The sequence below is a fragment of the Brachyhypopomus gauderio genome, unplaced genomic scaffold (assembly GCF_052324685.1).
Source record: "Brachyhypopomus gauderio isolate BG-103 unplaced genomic scaffold, BGAUD_0.2 sc52, whole genome shotgun sequence".
NCBI lineage: Eukaryota > Metazoa > Chordata > Actinopteri > Gymnotiformes > Hypopomidae > Brachyhypopomus > Brachyhypopomus gauderio.
In genome coordinates, this window is record NW_027506877.1 from 2,025,660 (window position 1) to 2,041,612 (window position 15,953).

The 15,953-nt window shown below is 40.1% G+C and overlaps 2 protein-coding genes and 1 long non-coding RNA gene across 5 annotated transcripts; 2 read left to right on the forward strand and 1 right to left on the reverse strand.

The window, feature by feature from the left end:
- The first annotated feature begins 255 nt into the window (after positions 1–255).
- On the forward strand, positions 256–5,536 carry LOC143488577 (uncharacterized). Its single transcript, XR_013124439.1, has 3 exons — positions 256–587; positions 3,909–3,997; positions 4,460–5,536. It is a non-coding gene; the product is annotated as an uncharacterized LOC143488577 (long non-coding RNA).
- Positions 5,537–5,755: 219 nt separating this feature from the next.
- mettl3 (methyltransferase like 3) lies at positions 5,756–10,601 on the reverse strand. Of its 3 annotated transcripts, XM_076987371.1 has the most exons (11): positions 10,389–10,599; positions 9,710–9,897; positions 9,100–9,573; positions 8,841–9,016; positions 7,772–7,985; positions 7,255–7,442; positions 6,677–6,715; positions 6,450–6,558; positions 6,309–6,374; positions 6,062–6,174; positions 5,759–5,974 (listed from the first exon to the last, which is right to left on the reverse strand). In XM_076987371.1, the coding sequence occupies exons 1-11, from the start codon at positions 10,486–10,488 to the stop codon at positions 5,863–5,865; spliced, it is 1,779 nt and encodes a 592-aa protein (XP_076843486.1). In that variant the 5' UTR covers positions 10,489–10,599; the 3' UTR covers positions 5,759–5,862. The 3 variants fall into 3 exon arrangements, with proteins under 3 accessions (XP_076843485.1, XP_076843484.1, XP_076843486.1); XM_076987370.1 differs by having other exon boundaries at positions 5,756–5,974; positions 6,309–6,558; positions 10,395–10,601; XM_076987369.1 differs by having other exon boundaries at positions 5,758–5,974; positions 6,309–6,558; positions 10,389–10,600.
- A 1,763-nt stretch (positions 10,602–12,364) lies between these two features.
- On the forward strand, positions 12,365–14,655 carry sst5 (somatostatin 5). Its single transcript, XM_076987368.1, has 3 exons — positions 12,365–13,085; positions 13,466–13,582; positions 14,154–14,655. The coding sequence occupies exons 1-3, from the start codon at positions 13,023–13,025 to the stop codon at positions 14,337–14,339; spliced, it is 366 nt and encodes a 121-aa protein (XP_076843483.1). The 5' UTR covers positions 12,365–13,022; the 3' UTR covers positions 14,340–14,655.
- The last annotated feature ends 1,298 nt before the right edge of the window (positions 14,656–15,953 follow it).

Here is a 15,953-nt window from a genome sequence, read left to right on the forward strand (position 1 = left end):
CCAGGGATGAAAGAAGGTTCCCTGGAACCATCAATCAGTTCAATGGATTTCTGTATTTTTGTTACTTCATTCACTATTGTGGGGACTTTTATACTGATAATAAAATGTAAACGGAGCGAGGCCCGTTTTGTAGCAATATAACAACCGCTAAGCCATAAAATAAAAAAAGAAACAGCACAGGCAGAATTATGCACAATTATCTTTGCAAGTGGTCGAACAAGTACTGAATTGACTGTAAAGAGGTTTATCGTTCATTTTTGGAAGCTCGCCAGAGTCTTGTTGCGCCACTGAGAGAACGCTGGAGGCGTGCACCCGCACGAGCGCTTCTGAGGCAGGCTATTTAAAGCTAACGCTCCCCGTGCTCTGCAAGGGCTTTGCATGTTGTCATTTTAGAGACAGACAGTGCACACGACGTGTTCTGCTAGAATTCGTTTTCTATTAAGTTAGGTGAAGGGATAAATGTCAGGAATATAAAGGACCCTGAAACGCTCAGAAAACGCGAAAAACACGACTTTGATTCAACTGGAAGAACAAAACACATTACGGCTTCACAGTCTCACTTCTTTTGGGACTTCTTACTGTAACTGGTAAGTTAATATTGCAAATTGCCGATTACACTGTAACATACACGTCAGACCGTGTAAATATTTCGTGTCAGCAAATACACACGATTAAAAGTTGATTACCTGCAATACTTGGAGTGTCTCTGTAGTTTAGCCTATTAATCAAAGATAGTCTCGCTTAAAAATCCTGTTATTAAATGAATGTGACTTGTTCCAATAATTATCCGATAGACCGCGAGGTATATAAAACTTACTCTAGATAAGCTCGCTTTCTTTCCGTGGGTCTCGAACTGACCCACTTTCTAGTGTGCTCCAGCTTGTCGCCAACAGTTTTATATAACATGCTTTCCACACAACACGTCTACTTCTTGTTATTTTTATACTACGAATGAATTCACTTGGAGGTGTCGTGAATGTCATATAAAAATGTTTGATCTCCCGAGCTCGATAATAAAAGCTACAGGTACGGACGCAATTTTTTTCGTGTCAGCTTGTACGTCACGTACGGCACATCGGAGAAACGCCTGTGTGCTGCTGAGTGCATGGGGCGAAAGAAATGGGGCCATGGATGAATTGCGCAATTCTTGCTCCTTTAACATAATTATCGTATCAACGTTATCTTGCAAGTGTCTGCTACTGAAACCAAATGATTTGCAGGTCACACATTGTCTTATGTAGCTGAGGTAACTCGGGATTTCAGACTCGGGGTTAAATATTTCCTTAATATTTGCTGGCTATAGAGGACACTGCAAATCACTTATCTTAGTGCCTTGAGTATCTCCCAGCTACAAGTCCGTCTTAATTGTTATTATTAGTTAAATGTTCCACTTCAGTCAAGGAAATATTCAAGTTCAGGCCGTAAATGATGAAAATCTATATTAATGGAAGAAACTATAGGCTATGTAGGCCTATTTATCTGCTTAAACCAAAGAACTTCGTTGTAAGTATACGATTTCTTTCTCGTCTATTTTAACTCAAAATGACAGCAGCTTCACTGCTGTTCTTGGCGTGTTGCCTAACTGAGGGGTAAAAGCTATCGCCTTCAGAAATTCTAATGGTCCACTCAGCTTGCATGCCGAAGATGTGTGTATGCACCAAAGTGGCTTTCATATTTAGAAGAACCTCAAGAATGTTTTAAACATCTGTATTATATTAGTGGCAAACCCCTTAATTAAAATCTCATTCTGATAATATTTTACAGTTCATTTGGCAGCCAATGTTTCAGGGCGTTCTTAGACAAAAAACAGAAGGCAGAATGCGAGTCGTCGAAAATATGCAAAAGTAAATACTTTATACATGTGTATATTCTGAGAAAAGGCCAGGAATACACGGGGGAGAGAAGGCGCGGCAGTGTGTTGTGAGTAAACTTTGGTGAACTGCTTGGAAAATGTCAAGTTGAATTCCTTCGGTTTTTTTTTGTTTATTTAACCTAAGAAAGGCACAGAACACACAGAGCCAAATATGTAGATTAACATGTAGTGTAGTACCATGTACAGGCTGTCTTGTACAGTCACATAGGTTTTCTGTTTGTGAAAGATATTTTACCTGTAGCTAGTTTTAAAGTAAATTATAAACAGAACCACAAAGAACCAAGTTCTCATGACATTCGAGGTACAAGATTACAACTGGACGGGGAGCAAACTGGGTTATTTCCAGCCTTTAAGACCCTGGCTGTGATTTATATTGCTTGCACTCTCTCATCTGTTCTGGACTATATCCCTCCTGAGGACCGCCAGAGAATGCTGCTTCAGAACAGCAGCTCACAATCCTTTACCTCTGACCAGACAGACTACACAGCACGAGTCTGGGCTGAATTACAGCTGGGACACAAGAACCACTGTAGCAGAGGAGACTCTGCATTGGCTGTGTCTGTACTAGTAAAAATAATAGAATTAATAGCACTGCTAAACTTTCCCGTGCTAGTTCTACAAATGATATGTGTGGGGCATGTGTAAGATTTCCAATTTCTGTTTGAGAGAAATAAATCATAAACATGGTTACAGTGTTCTATTGTTTTAGGTCTTCAGTATTCTGAAAGTTCACAGAGAAAATCCTTTGGACATTTTGTTCTCGCAGCAAGCCTGGAGCCGAAGCTAGAGCCGTTGCACTAAAAGCTCTCAGACGCATGCTGCCTTATTTCGTTGTGCATTAAGATGGCTTAGTCTCAGTGTAACAGTAAGGCAAGTCCTTCTGTTTTATAGGATTGCCACGCTTATTCATAGCAACCCTGTTGTTGTTCATTAGTGTAAGAAACTTGACAGACTTATGAGAGGTTACCTCATAACTTTAAGATATGGGGTGACTTAGGGAATCACTCTTAGGGACAGAGATGTGGTGAAATGGAGAAGAATTATAATGGGGACAGAAGTGAAGTAAAATGAATGAATTGGATTGAGCAGTTTACAAGACAAAAAATGAATGAATGAATGCATGAATGCGTGAATTGATTAATTGTCTTGCGTGGCATTGGGAGGGTGGTTGAGTGTGCGGGGCAACGTTGAACTGCTGGTAATTAAAACCAGATAGTCTTGTGTGTAGTTCGCGGTAGCCTACTAAGAGCAGAGGGGTCAATTCCAGGTTCAGAAAGCAAAAGTCCTCACCAGGATTTTCCTCAAGCTTGCTAGATTTTCTAATTAGTGCAATCCAGGTAAAATTAGTGGAATCAACTCAATCCAGGAAGCCTGAGCAAAATCCTACTTTCTGAACCTGGAATTGACACCTCTGACTAAGAGACCAGGTGTCAAGAGAATTGCTGGAGACCGAGAGAGAGTGAGAGGGAGTGCATTTACAGTTAAGGAGCCAGCAGGAGAGAAGACATGCTGCAACAAGCAATGAGAAGTAAAGCCAGCTGAGTGGACAGCTGGGGATTTGTTTTTTAAGTTAAGATGATAAAATGGAACTGTGTGTCATTCCTGCCACCCGAGGCCTTGTTGCAGTCCCAGACCCTGTGAAAGTGCCTCACCATGATCATGAACATGTACTGACATGGATTTCTTGTCACACTGATTTTGTCAGCACTTTTCTCGTTATGCTACTTAACCAGTGAACTGGCACAACTGGTTTATGTTTGAAAATATTGCATGTTTGTGAATGCTGGCTATCCCAAGCAATTTGTACGAGGGACTCCCATAACACTGACATGGTGCTGCATTTGCGTTATGATGTGACGCTTGACACCGTTGCGGGCATCAGTAAGTCATGGGTTTATCAGATTTAATGTGGAGCCCATTAGGGTCACATGTAGAAATAGGCTCCACTCACACTTGTAGTGAGGTAGGTATAATAAACCTCCTTGATTCTTCTAAACAATTTTTCTTGCGTTGTTTTCTTCTTCTCGGCATCTAGAGACATGGGTGTAAAGGTACTGCTGTGCTTCCCCTTCTACAAACGATGCAAAGGACGATGGAAGAACAGACATTGCGCTCGTGAGATCGGTAGGAGGTCCACGTCATGGCACGTTAAGTCGCATATTGGTTGTATCACATGCTAAATGTCCCAGCATGTGCAGTAGAGATCCGTTTAAACACAGGGGGTTTATAAAATATTTGGAGTCCAACTAGCTTCAACTGAACTAGTTACACAGCTCATGTATTCACTAGCCTCAGACACACACAAGCCGAGCACGTAGTGGGCATGTTCTTCACACTTCAGCTACAGCAGTGGTGGTGTTGGGATAAAACTGGGACCAGATGAGCTAGTTAGTGAAGTACTTATTACCTCATATTACCCTAAACATAAACATGTACCTTAAATCATATATTAACTTCAATTAAACTCCACATTTTTTAACAAGAGGTTAATGATTAACCGTGCCCATCTGTTATCGGCTAGATGTGAGGTTTTTGTGTTATTGCTCTGGCGTAGTTCTGATGTTTAAATGCAGCTGTGTCTTTAAGGAACCCCGGTGTCGAGTGAGGAGCGCGAGGATCATCAGAAGACCCGTCTGTCCTCCTCCACGTCCGTGAGCAGTGAGACCGGGAGCAGCGGCAACCTGGAGGGGCAGCGTGCATTTTTTTCCCAGAAGGCCCGGGTCTCCCTCAGACACCAGATCGACAGCAACGTCAATGAAGTGGATGCCACATATTAAACACCATGTAACTCTCACTGGTTGCCAAGCTCCTGAAAATGAACTGTGAGCCCCTCCCCCATCGATTGAAAGGTGGTGTTGGCACTGAGGCAAGATGGAGGCGGCAGTGTCATTAGGTCTTCCTTTGACCACCAAATCACCACTGAATGATGTTTACATTGAAGGAGATGTTTACAATAGAAAAAACAGTGCTGTCTTTGTTCACCAGTTTGTCCTACTCACCATCTTTGGTGTGGTATGTCCCGTCCTGTCAAGGTTTTTTGGGGCTGGTTTCATGAACATGGATCAGGTTTAGTCTTAAATGAAACTGCAGTGAACAACCATTGGAAATCATTTTTTTGTGTAGATTTTTAAAAGAAACTGGCCCTGAAGGTCACGAGTGTCCACTTATTTCTGGTTGTTTTGTGCAAATTAGTTCATCCTTAACACTAATAATATCATTTCAACTGTAAAAATGTTTTTTCTTGTTGGACAGAATCTAACTAATTGCAAATAAGCAAGAGGTCATTCTAATCTATTTTTTCACCTTTACAGAACAGTTTTTAAGCTTTTTTTTAATCTCTGTCCAAGTGCCATTTTCCAGCCAGTGCTGACTGGTTAATATGCAACCTAAGAGCAAATGTGCTGCAAAGTGTGTGTAGATGTTAAACAGAAGACAACGTTCCATATTTACCACAGCGTTTTTCTCGTTTGCATTCTAAATGGATTACTGATCTTACAGAGGTACATCATCTTACAACAGGGCTGACTGAATACTTTCCTAACCCAAGTCTACCTGTTTGTCTTTTGTATAAATATCTACAATGACTGTACAATTTCATTAATGCAAATATAAAATTTCTATATGTTAATATATATATTTTTAAATAAATAAAATTATAACCAAGAAATTTTAAATTTCATTAACAAAATCAAAACAGTAGTACACATTTTCTTTTGGTTTGGCGGAACAATTTTAAACATTTTTAACATTCAAAGATTATTGTTGAAGTATAATTTTCTAAGTGATGCCTCTCACTGTCAGATAAGGTCATTTTAGATGTACACACTACTGCAAATTTGGATATGTTGGCGAAAAGATTTCTAAAAGCAGTGAAAACCAACCCACAAAAATATTTTCCCTACCATTTTATTGAAAAAAAAAATACAAAACAAATTCACAGATCAGAGTCAACCAGCCTATAAATAACATGTCTTAAGTCAGAGCTACCTTCACATGTTTTTGGGTTTGGAAATGACTCCGTCTGGATAGCGCTTCTTGAAGCGCGCTACCACATCAGGGTCCAGCAAATGAATTCCGTCCAGCTGATTTCCCAGTGTTACCCTGGAAACCAAAGAAAGGACAAAAGTGAGCAGCAATGAAGTAAGACGAAAAACAAAACACTGCAAGATCTCCATTTACGCCATTTACCAGTTTGGCTGGACATTATGGGGTCTCCCAAACAGTTCAATCTTTCTGGTGCCAGGAGATAACCGCTCAATCATGCCATATATCTCATCTGGTTTGTGACTGGTAGAACGTACCTATTATACAAATAATTCACATTGCTTTATTAAAAAAAATTTTCCAGCTACACAGAGATGGCTAAAACCAACATATTCAAAAATAAAGAACAAACAGACTAATATATGTAAAAGGATTACCACTGTGTTAGTACCTCTGCAACAATTACATCACAGTCTAAACCTCTGTTGAATCCTTGGGGATTTCCTTTCACCCCAACCTGAAAAAGAGAGAGAGAGGGTATTAAGATTAATACATTTGTTGGAGAGGCACGCACACACAAACACACACGCACCAGGCAGTGTTCTTTGCCATGGTTCAGCCAGTGTCCAGTCCTCCCAGTACGAATGATCCTCTGAAGCTGGTTGGTCTTCACCCAGATGATTTCATCCACACGCTCATAACTGAGCCCAGAGAGACATGCAGAGAGAGTAAAAATCAAAATGAAAGAAACAAAGCTATAAAGTTCTACGGAATTTCAACAGAGAGAAAACATTTCTTCCCATATAGACACACACTTACCCCCAGAGACTAAGACACTCTCTCCCAAGCTCCATAGCTCTGTAAATGACAATATGAAAATGTCAACAGGAATAGCAAATTCCAGCAAAATTTTGGAAGGTCTCAAGCGTGTGTTTTTGACTAAGGCTCTTCCTGAATAATCAGATATATCAATGACCTGTTTATTGATAGATTTTTATAATGCAAACAAATATTTATATTGCCTCAATTTTGGGGGAAAATACTGGCCTTCAAAGCAAAAAATCTTCCAGGACCACATTTCTACAAGTACAGAAACTAGACCAATGTGAATATTTAAACAATACAAATGTTTTTAAACAAAGTATGTAACCTGCTACATGAGAAATGCTGAAGTGGAACCTTAGATATGATTCATATCATTGAGTCATCCAAGGTAGATGTAAATTAAAATATATACTTTAGCTAACTACTTTTATATCCAGATACCCAACACAAATAGCTTAGCTGCACTTTTGAAAACATCACTAGGTTTAGATTTCAACATCTAAAAATGTGTGCATGACTTATGACTCTGAGGTGGAGCTGCCTATCAGTCAAACAGTGGACCTTATCAATACCTTCCAGTGACCCACAGGAACAGGAAACCATCATCCTGCAGAATAGGAATGTTGAGCTTCCTCATCTCGTCATCTGTTAGTGTTCCATATGGAAGTTCCATGTGAATATCCCAAGGAGGGTCGGCCATCACTACGGCAAACTTCCCCAAGATGGACACGTCCAGGTAACGAATATCACAGCAGATCCACTGAAGCAGATGCAAAAGACGGCAAAACCCATGAGGGGAAGTCATGAAGAGAACTCGCGGTATAGATTCAGCAAGGATGCATTACATTTGTTCAAGTAAAATTAATGGATACTGTTAAAATTACAGTGCAGTTGTCAGGTTGACATAATTGCAGCATCATTGTCTAGTGAGCAATTTTCACTACATAATATTATATTCACTAGCTTGAGTGAGTACTGACATGAGGTCACCACAAAGAACGAGTTTACATGCTGAACAGACACATTCCAACAGAGAACTTTAAATATTTGTTTTTTTCTCCTCCCATAAAGCCACTGAGGCTCTCTTACCTGAGCTGGAAACAATTTCCCCACATTGCTGTCTGCATCTGTGGCATGCAGGCCCAGCTCCGTAGCACCTGCCTGCGGTCCCAAGGCCCCGCCCTCAGCCTCCGGGGGACTATCAATCTCATAGTGCACGTATTTACAGGTGTCCATGTGAAAGCAGGTGTTCAAGAAAGAACAGTCTCCAAGACTCTCGTCTGTGTGCTTGTTTATGATTCGCCTGTGAAAATAACATGACTATTTAAGCCAATGGGGGTGGTTGACATGGGGGGGGGGGGGGGGGGGTGTCAATATGTCTAATGGAATCTCCCCCCCCCCCCCCAAACAAAAAGATGAAGAGCATGCATATATAAGTGGTGGGCCGTTACCGGCATTCGATAATGTGATACTCTTATCAGGCGATATAAAAAACATCACCATTAATCTATTCTTAAAGTTGGGTTGGGAGCTGGGTCAAAATAGGCAAGCAAACTATGATGACTTTCACCTTGATAGTTTAGCTCGGGTGTATTCCTAACCAAATTGCACAGTAGGGGGCGAGAACGAGTTTTCAAACCTGTGAATTACAAAGACTACCATACCACAACAAATCGCACATGTGTTTACATGGATGCAGCCACGAAGCCGCCAGGTTTGCTTCATGGAAAATTAATTTTTAAGCTTACTTATGGAGACATTGACGAGAATAAAGTTGTTTGCACCTCATGCAACGTGGAATTAGTTTATTGTAGGAGTTCTACCAGTCTGAAGTACCATTTAAACGCAAAGCACCCGTTTGCTAATGCTGCTGATGCTGGGTCAAGCACTCATGCAGCCCAGTGGAAGAGTCGCCGCTGCCGAAAACAGGTTATAGGTGCATTGGTCTAATGCACCCTCTGTATTAAGAAACCCTATCTCATCTCAAAGACTGAATTTTAGTCATTACTTGGGTAGCACGCATATTCTGAATGAGCCATTTTAATCTAGATTAATTTCAAGATTTCAGTGAGATTAGTCTAGATTTTTTTTATATATATATAGATACATACATACATACACACACACACACACACACACACGTAGAGGACGGACTCACCTAAAATGCAGCTTGCTGCAGGGTTGCGGAGTGTCCCCATACCGCATACATTCCTCCTTAGTCCCATGGTCACAGAACTCCTGCACCTGTGCTCGGCCCCGCGAGCGAAACTTTTCCACAATTGACTGCTCCCGGGCCGAGCTGGTGTTTAGTAACTCTAGGATCTCCCTACTCACCTGTAACACACACACAAACACCACAATCAATTTGCCTGCAATAAGGTCTACGTGCATCCAGTAGCCTGAATAGTATTTTGTACCTTTTTGCTTTGCTGCTCCTTGGTTGACTGCTGGCTCAGAAGGCTCTCTATCTCCATGTCCAAGTGGGATGTCTTTCCTTTATTGCTCCGCCCCTTTTTCTCTGCCCCACCTCCCCCACCCGCTGACTTCCAATCTGAAGTTCCTGTCAGCTGTGAAGTAGAGGCAGAAGCCAAAGAAATGGATGATGTTTTGGGTGGTGAAGGTGGAGACTGGAGCAAAGGGGAGGCGCCTGGAGCCCTTTTTTGGTGAATGACATCATTTCCTTTCCTTTTGACACCAGTTCTCTGAGGCTGGGTGGCAGAACCACCAATCATGGCCCATACTTTGGTATGATCGACGGCAATGACTAAGGTGGACGAGGATGAGGAGGAACATGAGGCTGTGATGGTCGGCTGCCGGACTTCGATCAATTCTTGAGCAGAAAATTTAAGTAGAAGACTCTGGATGGAAGCATGAGATACCGGTGATTCTGACTGGGAAAGGGAAATGTGAACACAAGAAGAACAAAGAGAGAGACAAATTTGATCAGAGTAGTTCCAATATATTGTATTATGTTTTAAACTTCATATCACATATCAGTGGCTTGTGTCCTCCCTATCCCATACATACAGTGTTGAGCTGGTTAGTGATGGTGAGAGAGTCAGTGGGAAGTGTCAGACTCAGTTCGGCCAGATATCCCAGAAGTCTCCTCTCCAATTCAGGGTCAGGGGGCCGTTCCACTTCTACCTGAACGGGAGTTTGGAGGGTTGGTCCTGGGCTGTCACTACGTGTGGACGGTCCATCAACACCTCCAACCTCTGAAATAAGAGAAGAGGGGGATAGGGTGAGGGGAGGGGAGCAGCATAAGAAAGAGAGGGGATAGAGAGGATGAGAGGGAAAAGACAGGGAATGAGAGATCTGGCTCATTATCTTTAGCTTCATGATGCTTGCAAATAGACCTAAAAACGCAGTCAAATGTATTTGTGTTATCTGTTTACTCTAACTTGTTTCTGCATCTTCAATAACAATAACAACTGCATAGGATACTTTTATTTGTCCGTTTTTAATCTGTTACTTTACAGTTTTTTTTACATTTTAATAATTTATCTATGCATGCTATTATAGCTACCAACATGTAATTACATATGATTTGTTATACAACCATTACATATAAGTTGGTAACCTATCATCGCTCATAATTTAAACTAATTTAAACAGTTTGCTCGATTCTTTGGAGCTTTCTATATAGCTAGCTAAATGGCTAACTTTAGCTAGATAATCTAGCTGGGCTGCTAACACGGGAACATACCAATACCGAGCTGTGTCGTATTCCTTCTCCTTTGGAGTCTCTCTCGCAAAGAGTTCACCTGTTTTTTATGCGCCTGAATGTCACTCCATGTATCCGACATTTTAAATACCACAATACTAAGAACATACACCCAGCTAAACGACTAATACACACATTAGGATAGGCGCCAGCTATTCCTGTTGCACACACAGTACCCAACTTCCTCCCTGGAGCGGAAACCTTTCGTAAAAGTCTGGAGGAAAAAATCTAACAAATACATAAACAGAACAAACAGGTCAAGCTTCGAATAAGTTTGAAAGATTATACTGTATATTAACAAATATCAATTATCTTTCTGAATATCTTTCTAAGTTTATGAAAATAAAATTAGTAGCGGAAATCCCAGACAGGCTTAATACGTGATCAAATTAAATTATATTTTAAAATAAATGCATAACGAAAAGCTGACTAAATGACGCCGGACCACTAAGCCTATTTGAAGATGATAAATATTCAAGTCGTAATTTATCATTATAAATACGTTTGTGTCATTGCAGAATGATCACTCGCTTGAGTCTGACTGGCAAAGGGGAACAGAAAGAACAGGCCATCTAGTGGCTTACAAAAAGAAAATGACAGACCATACTGTTAAAGGTTTGAAATGTAACATACCAATACCACAGGATGGTATCCTTATTATTCTTGCATTTAAGTTATATTGGGGGTTTATTTTTTATCTCATGTTCTTACCTTTTATTAGCTGAAATTGACATTCACTGAAATTCTATTTATCAGCTTCAACGTTTCATCTTTCATCCATCTTTCTCACGCTAATTCAGAGCAGTTTAAACTATTCCAGTCACCACGTTCTGCGTTTCAGAACGACTAAGTAAGTAGTAAAAATGGTGCTCATGTTTTTATTCCTTATAGGCATTTAGTTAATTCACATAGGAAGAACAGCTGTACACAGCTTTCAGGTTATAATGCCCCCCACCCCCAATTAATACTCAGAAAAACGGTGATTGTTTTCTTTTGAATACTGAAGTTAAAATTGGGACTATGTTCCGATAGAGACATACTGTTATGGTTAGGATTATATTTAAAAAAAACATAGTACCCAGCAATACAGTTGAATGTGTGTGCCTTTGCAAAGCTACCTTTGGTCTCTATAATAAAAGAAAAGGCCAAGCTTCACTTCACCAATGTCTAAACCCTTGACAATTTTAGACAAACAGCAAGGGTTAGGATTTTGCTTTAAGCAACAATTTGCATAATTATTTCTGGTAGGATAGAGCCCACACACTCCTATGACTTGGTGCCCAGCATGTAAAAATGCTTTTGATGTGCCCTCTTAGTAAATGTTAATGACCAGACAGGAAAGGCTGAGTAATCAGAGAAGTCCGTTTGGGAACAGAAAGAGGTGGAGTGAGAAAAGAAAAAGGTGGAGTGGGGGGTGGCGGAGGCTCGCTACATCCTTGCTGTGAGCCAAGATTGAGATCTGACTGATGCTTTGACAAAATAAAATATGAACCTTTTCAATTCAGTCATTCAGTAAAGGAACACTGTTTTTGGTGTTAATATTGTAATTTTGCATCTTTACACCACTACAATGGATTTGAAATGAGGCAATCAAGATGCAATTGAAGAGTAGAGATTTAGCTGTTGTTCAAGGGCTTTAACATATTGTGTTAATTATTTAGGAGCTACAGGCGGTTTTTGCTGACAGAAGTAGGAAGATGAATTCTTGAGTATTAAAGGTTGTTCAGATCCAGTCATACAGAAAGATAATAACCCAAAGCGTACAGCAAAAGCAACCAAAGAGCTTCTTAAGGCAAAGGGCATTCTATTTCTTAAATGGCAGTCTGTCACCTGACCTCAACATAATTGAACATTCTTTCCACTTTCTCAAGACAAAACTATAGGCAGAAAGAACCACAAAGGAACAGGAGCAGAAGACGGCTGCTGTAAAGGTCTGCCAAAGCGTCTCAAGGCAGGAACCTCAGCATTTGGTGATGACTGTGGATTCCAGGTTTCAGATAGTCATTGACTGCAAAAGATTTGCATCCATGTATTAAAAGTAGTCTTTGTATTTATAGTCGTTAGTTTGTCCAGTTGTGTTTGAGCCTGTGAAAGTGGAGGGACTGTGCAATTCCTTAACAGTTGATGTGATGTTTTCGTAAAAACCCCCTCTAACTACAGCTGGACATCTATACTTCAGTTACATCTTAATCCCTTCATTTCACATTTGTTGTAATTGTGTACAGCAGCAAAATTATGAAGATTGTGTCTTCATTTGTCACTGTCTAAATACTTATGGACCGAACCGAATGTGAGCACACACTCCTCTGTTGTGTGAGCTGGCAAATGTACAGGATCAACTGTTATTGGGAGAGCAGTGGGCATGCGGGCCAATTAACATTTGAGTCACTTCTTGTCATTAGCAGGTTTCTGCAACAAGGACCTCATGTGGAGAGCAAGACATGCAAATGCTTTGCACTTAATCACAAGTGACACACTCCTGGCTTTAACGGAGTTCTGTGTCAGTTCATTCTTTCACTTACCAGCTATTATCACTGCTAGGATGTGCTTAATGATGCAGGTTCATAGGATTTCTGTCTGCGAGTGACTTATGAGCATCTCTTTAGAAATTCGCAGATGAAAGATGATGTGTTTCAAAGATATGGAGGATGTTGTTGGCTCAGAAGAGGCATTAGATTGGTACGACGCATGCCATGACGCAAAGATGACACATCCATGTGACCTTATCAGAGATTTTCCCTACTGAGATATCCACCCCAACACACCCTGACTTTCATTTCAGCATACACAAACACCTACCCAGCTTTCTGTCATGCACAAATGCACACAAACACACCCAAACTAACAACACCTAGTATACATAACCACGACCACCGCACTACGTCCGTCCTCTTACGTGTTCCCATCCTCGACCAATAGCATCTGTCAAACACCCACCTATATTGGACTTATATATAACCTTTCGCTGCCGGCCAGCCACTTCAGTCAGTTATCTATCGGCCAGGTGAGGTTACAGGTGTGTTTGTGCCACATACAACAGGATGCGTTCTTACTTGCAGGTGGTGATGCTGACTCTGTCCCTCCTTGTTTTGGGGAGTAGCATCAGTGCAGCACCCAGACAAAGAGAAATGCTGGCCCCGCTGTTCCAGAAGGAAGCAGACATCAGAGGGAGTGAGGTGAGAATTGTGTTTTGTTTAATTTAGTCATTTTCTTTATGATGGCATTTGCATATGTTTGCTGCTTGGTTTATTAAGAAAAAGTAAATGCACTGAAAATGCAACTGGGCTGATTTTTTTAAAGCAATAAAACTTGGATCTTGATTTCCCCCAATAAATTTCATATGTGAAATTATGTTTTCCTTTCAGATGTGATATTAAAGACATGCCTTTTGTGTCCGTTGTCACATGTACAACTTAAAGTTAATGAATTCTCATTAACGTGTTTAATATGTTATATAACAAACCAATCTATATAAATTATACAATTATAAATGATAACATTTAATGTTTCATTTAATGTTATGTTTCAATTAACAAATCAACACCTTGTAATCAACATCTTGTAATAAAAACTTTTTTGGTTATACACCAATTATTATATAAACTTATATAAACATGTACTGACTTGTTGCAATAATATACATATTCTAGAAAATTAGCTGACAATGCCTAAAGCAGTCTATACTGTACATTTTAGGCTTTGTCGTCTCATTCAATCAATAGAAAACCAATCCGTTTGTCTTCTTAGGACATATCGCGCGATGTCCTGCTGAAGATTCTTTCTGAGCTGGCGGTTCCGCGCGAGAGCGACGTGCTCTCTGTGGAAGACGGGCTGGATCTGCGGAACGAGGTCGTACGACAGCTTCCCTTATCGCAGCGAGAACGGAAAGCCGGATGCCGGAATTTTTTCTGGAAGACGTTCACCTCCTGTTAGCTAGACCGTAGCACGATGTATTTTCGTCTATCGTTCAGCCCTTGCCTTCAACATTTTTTTTAGAACGAGTTAGATAGGACTTTTGTGTTTTTATTCTCTAGCATATATTGGGCACTACGATTTCTGTAAATGTTGGCGGTCCTTTTTATAGGAGTGAATTAATTATTTTAGTGTTAGCTCTGCCAACTCACACTTATGGAAGTGTATTTGAAAAGGCTAATATATATTTATTAGCAAACAGTGCGCTGTATCTGTGGTTGTATTGGAGTGCCGTTGTTACTTCAAATGGACTTCAAATAAACATGATGGTATGAACTTCCCCAGACTTATCTAGTTAATATTTAAAGCTAAAGCTGTGATTAAATTTCAAACATTCAGCTCATGTTGGAAAGCTGACGATGTTGCAAGTGAATAAAAATCTCACCGTTAAAAGACAATCAATTGGAATATTTGCTATACATCTACAGGCACAATATTTGTGTGTGTGTGTGTGTGTGTGTGTGTGTGTGTGTGTGTGTATGGCTTGTGGGAATTTAGGCTACCCCTGGAATCACGATCACAGAATAGCACGTACACCCTCCTTTACACCAACTGGTCTTCATTAGGCATGTGTGCCAATTTTACAATTCATCAATTGCAATAAAACAATATTATGTTCCAAAGCAATAAGAACTGATGTTATTATCCATTAGCAAGGCTAAAACTGCAGGATCATTATTACACAGTGGCATAGGAAAAAAAAGTAGGCTACAAAAACACCCACAGAGTAATGAAAGTGTCTCGCATTACACCTGAGGGAGTAAGTAGATCCTCAGTAACAGAGGAATCCAAAGTGTAGGCAGAACATGTCAATAACAGAAAAAAAACATTGAGCACAAATTTCTAAATCAATAAATAATAACAACAAAAAAACCTTTTCGCCCAAAAATGTTTTTAGTTTTCCCCCATATGAACAGTGTATATTAGTACTAGTCTTTTCACTCACTCTGCAGACTCATACATTTCAGTTGCAGTGTCAAAGTTGTAGCCCTATAGATTATTTAAACAGACCTATAGGTTATTTATGACAGATAATGAGTTTCAATCATACCCAAAATAAAACAGCACAAGAAAAAAGAAACAACAAAAAAAAAAACCCCTGAACATCTCGATCAACACTTTTGTAACATTAAAGGCATACTGGGAGGGAAACAAGACCACCAGTAATAAAGGGAGTGGTGAGAAAAGACCCGCTACACCCTTCTCTACGCTGGATAAACAAAGCAAACGGGATCCTACTACCAACCTGCAATATATTGGTTGAGGAGTGAAGGAACAGCCAGCATTAACTTTTTTTTTTTTTTTTTACAAACATTCAATTATCTTCTGCATGTAAATACTCATATAACATACAATCATAAATCAAAATGTGCCATGTTGTTTTAATGCTGGACCACACTTTGTATATACCCAATTTCTCAGATGGTCCAAAATGAAAGTTCAAATTACTCTTTCCCTTAATTTCCGTGGTAACTGAGCTCTAGGACGTCTACCTCTGTATCGTTCCACTTACTACAGCAAAATCTTAACATTTCCCTCACTATATACTACAGGTCACCGTCAAATCCTTTTCCT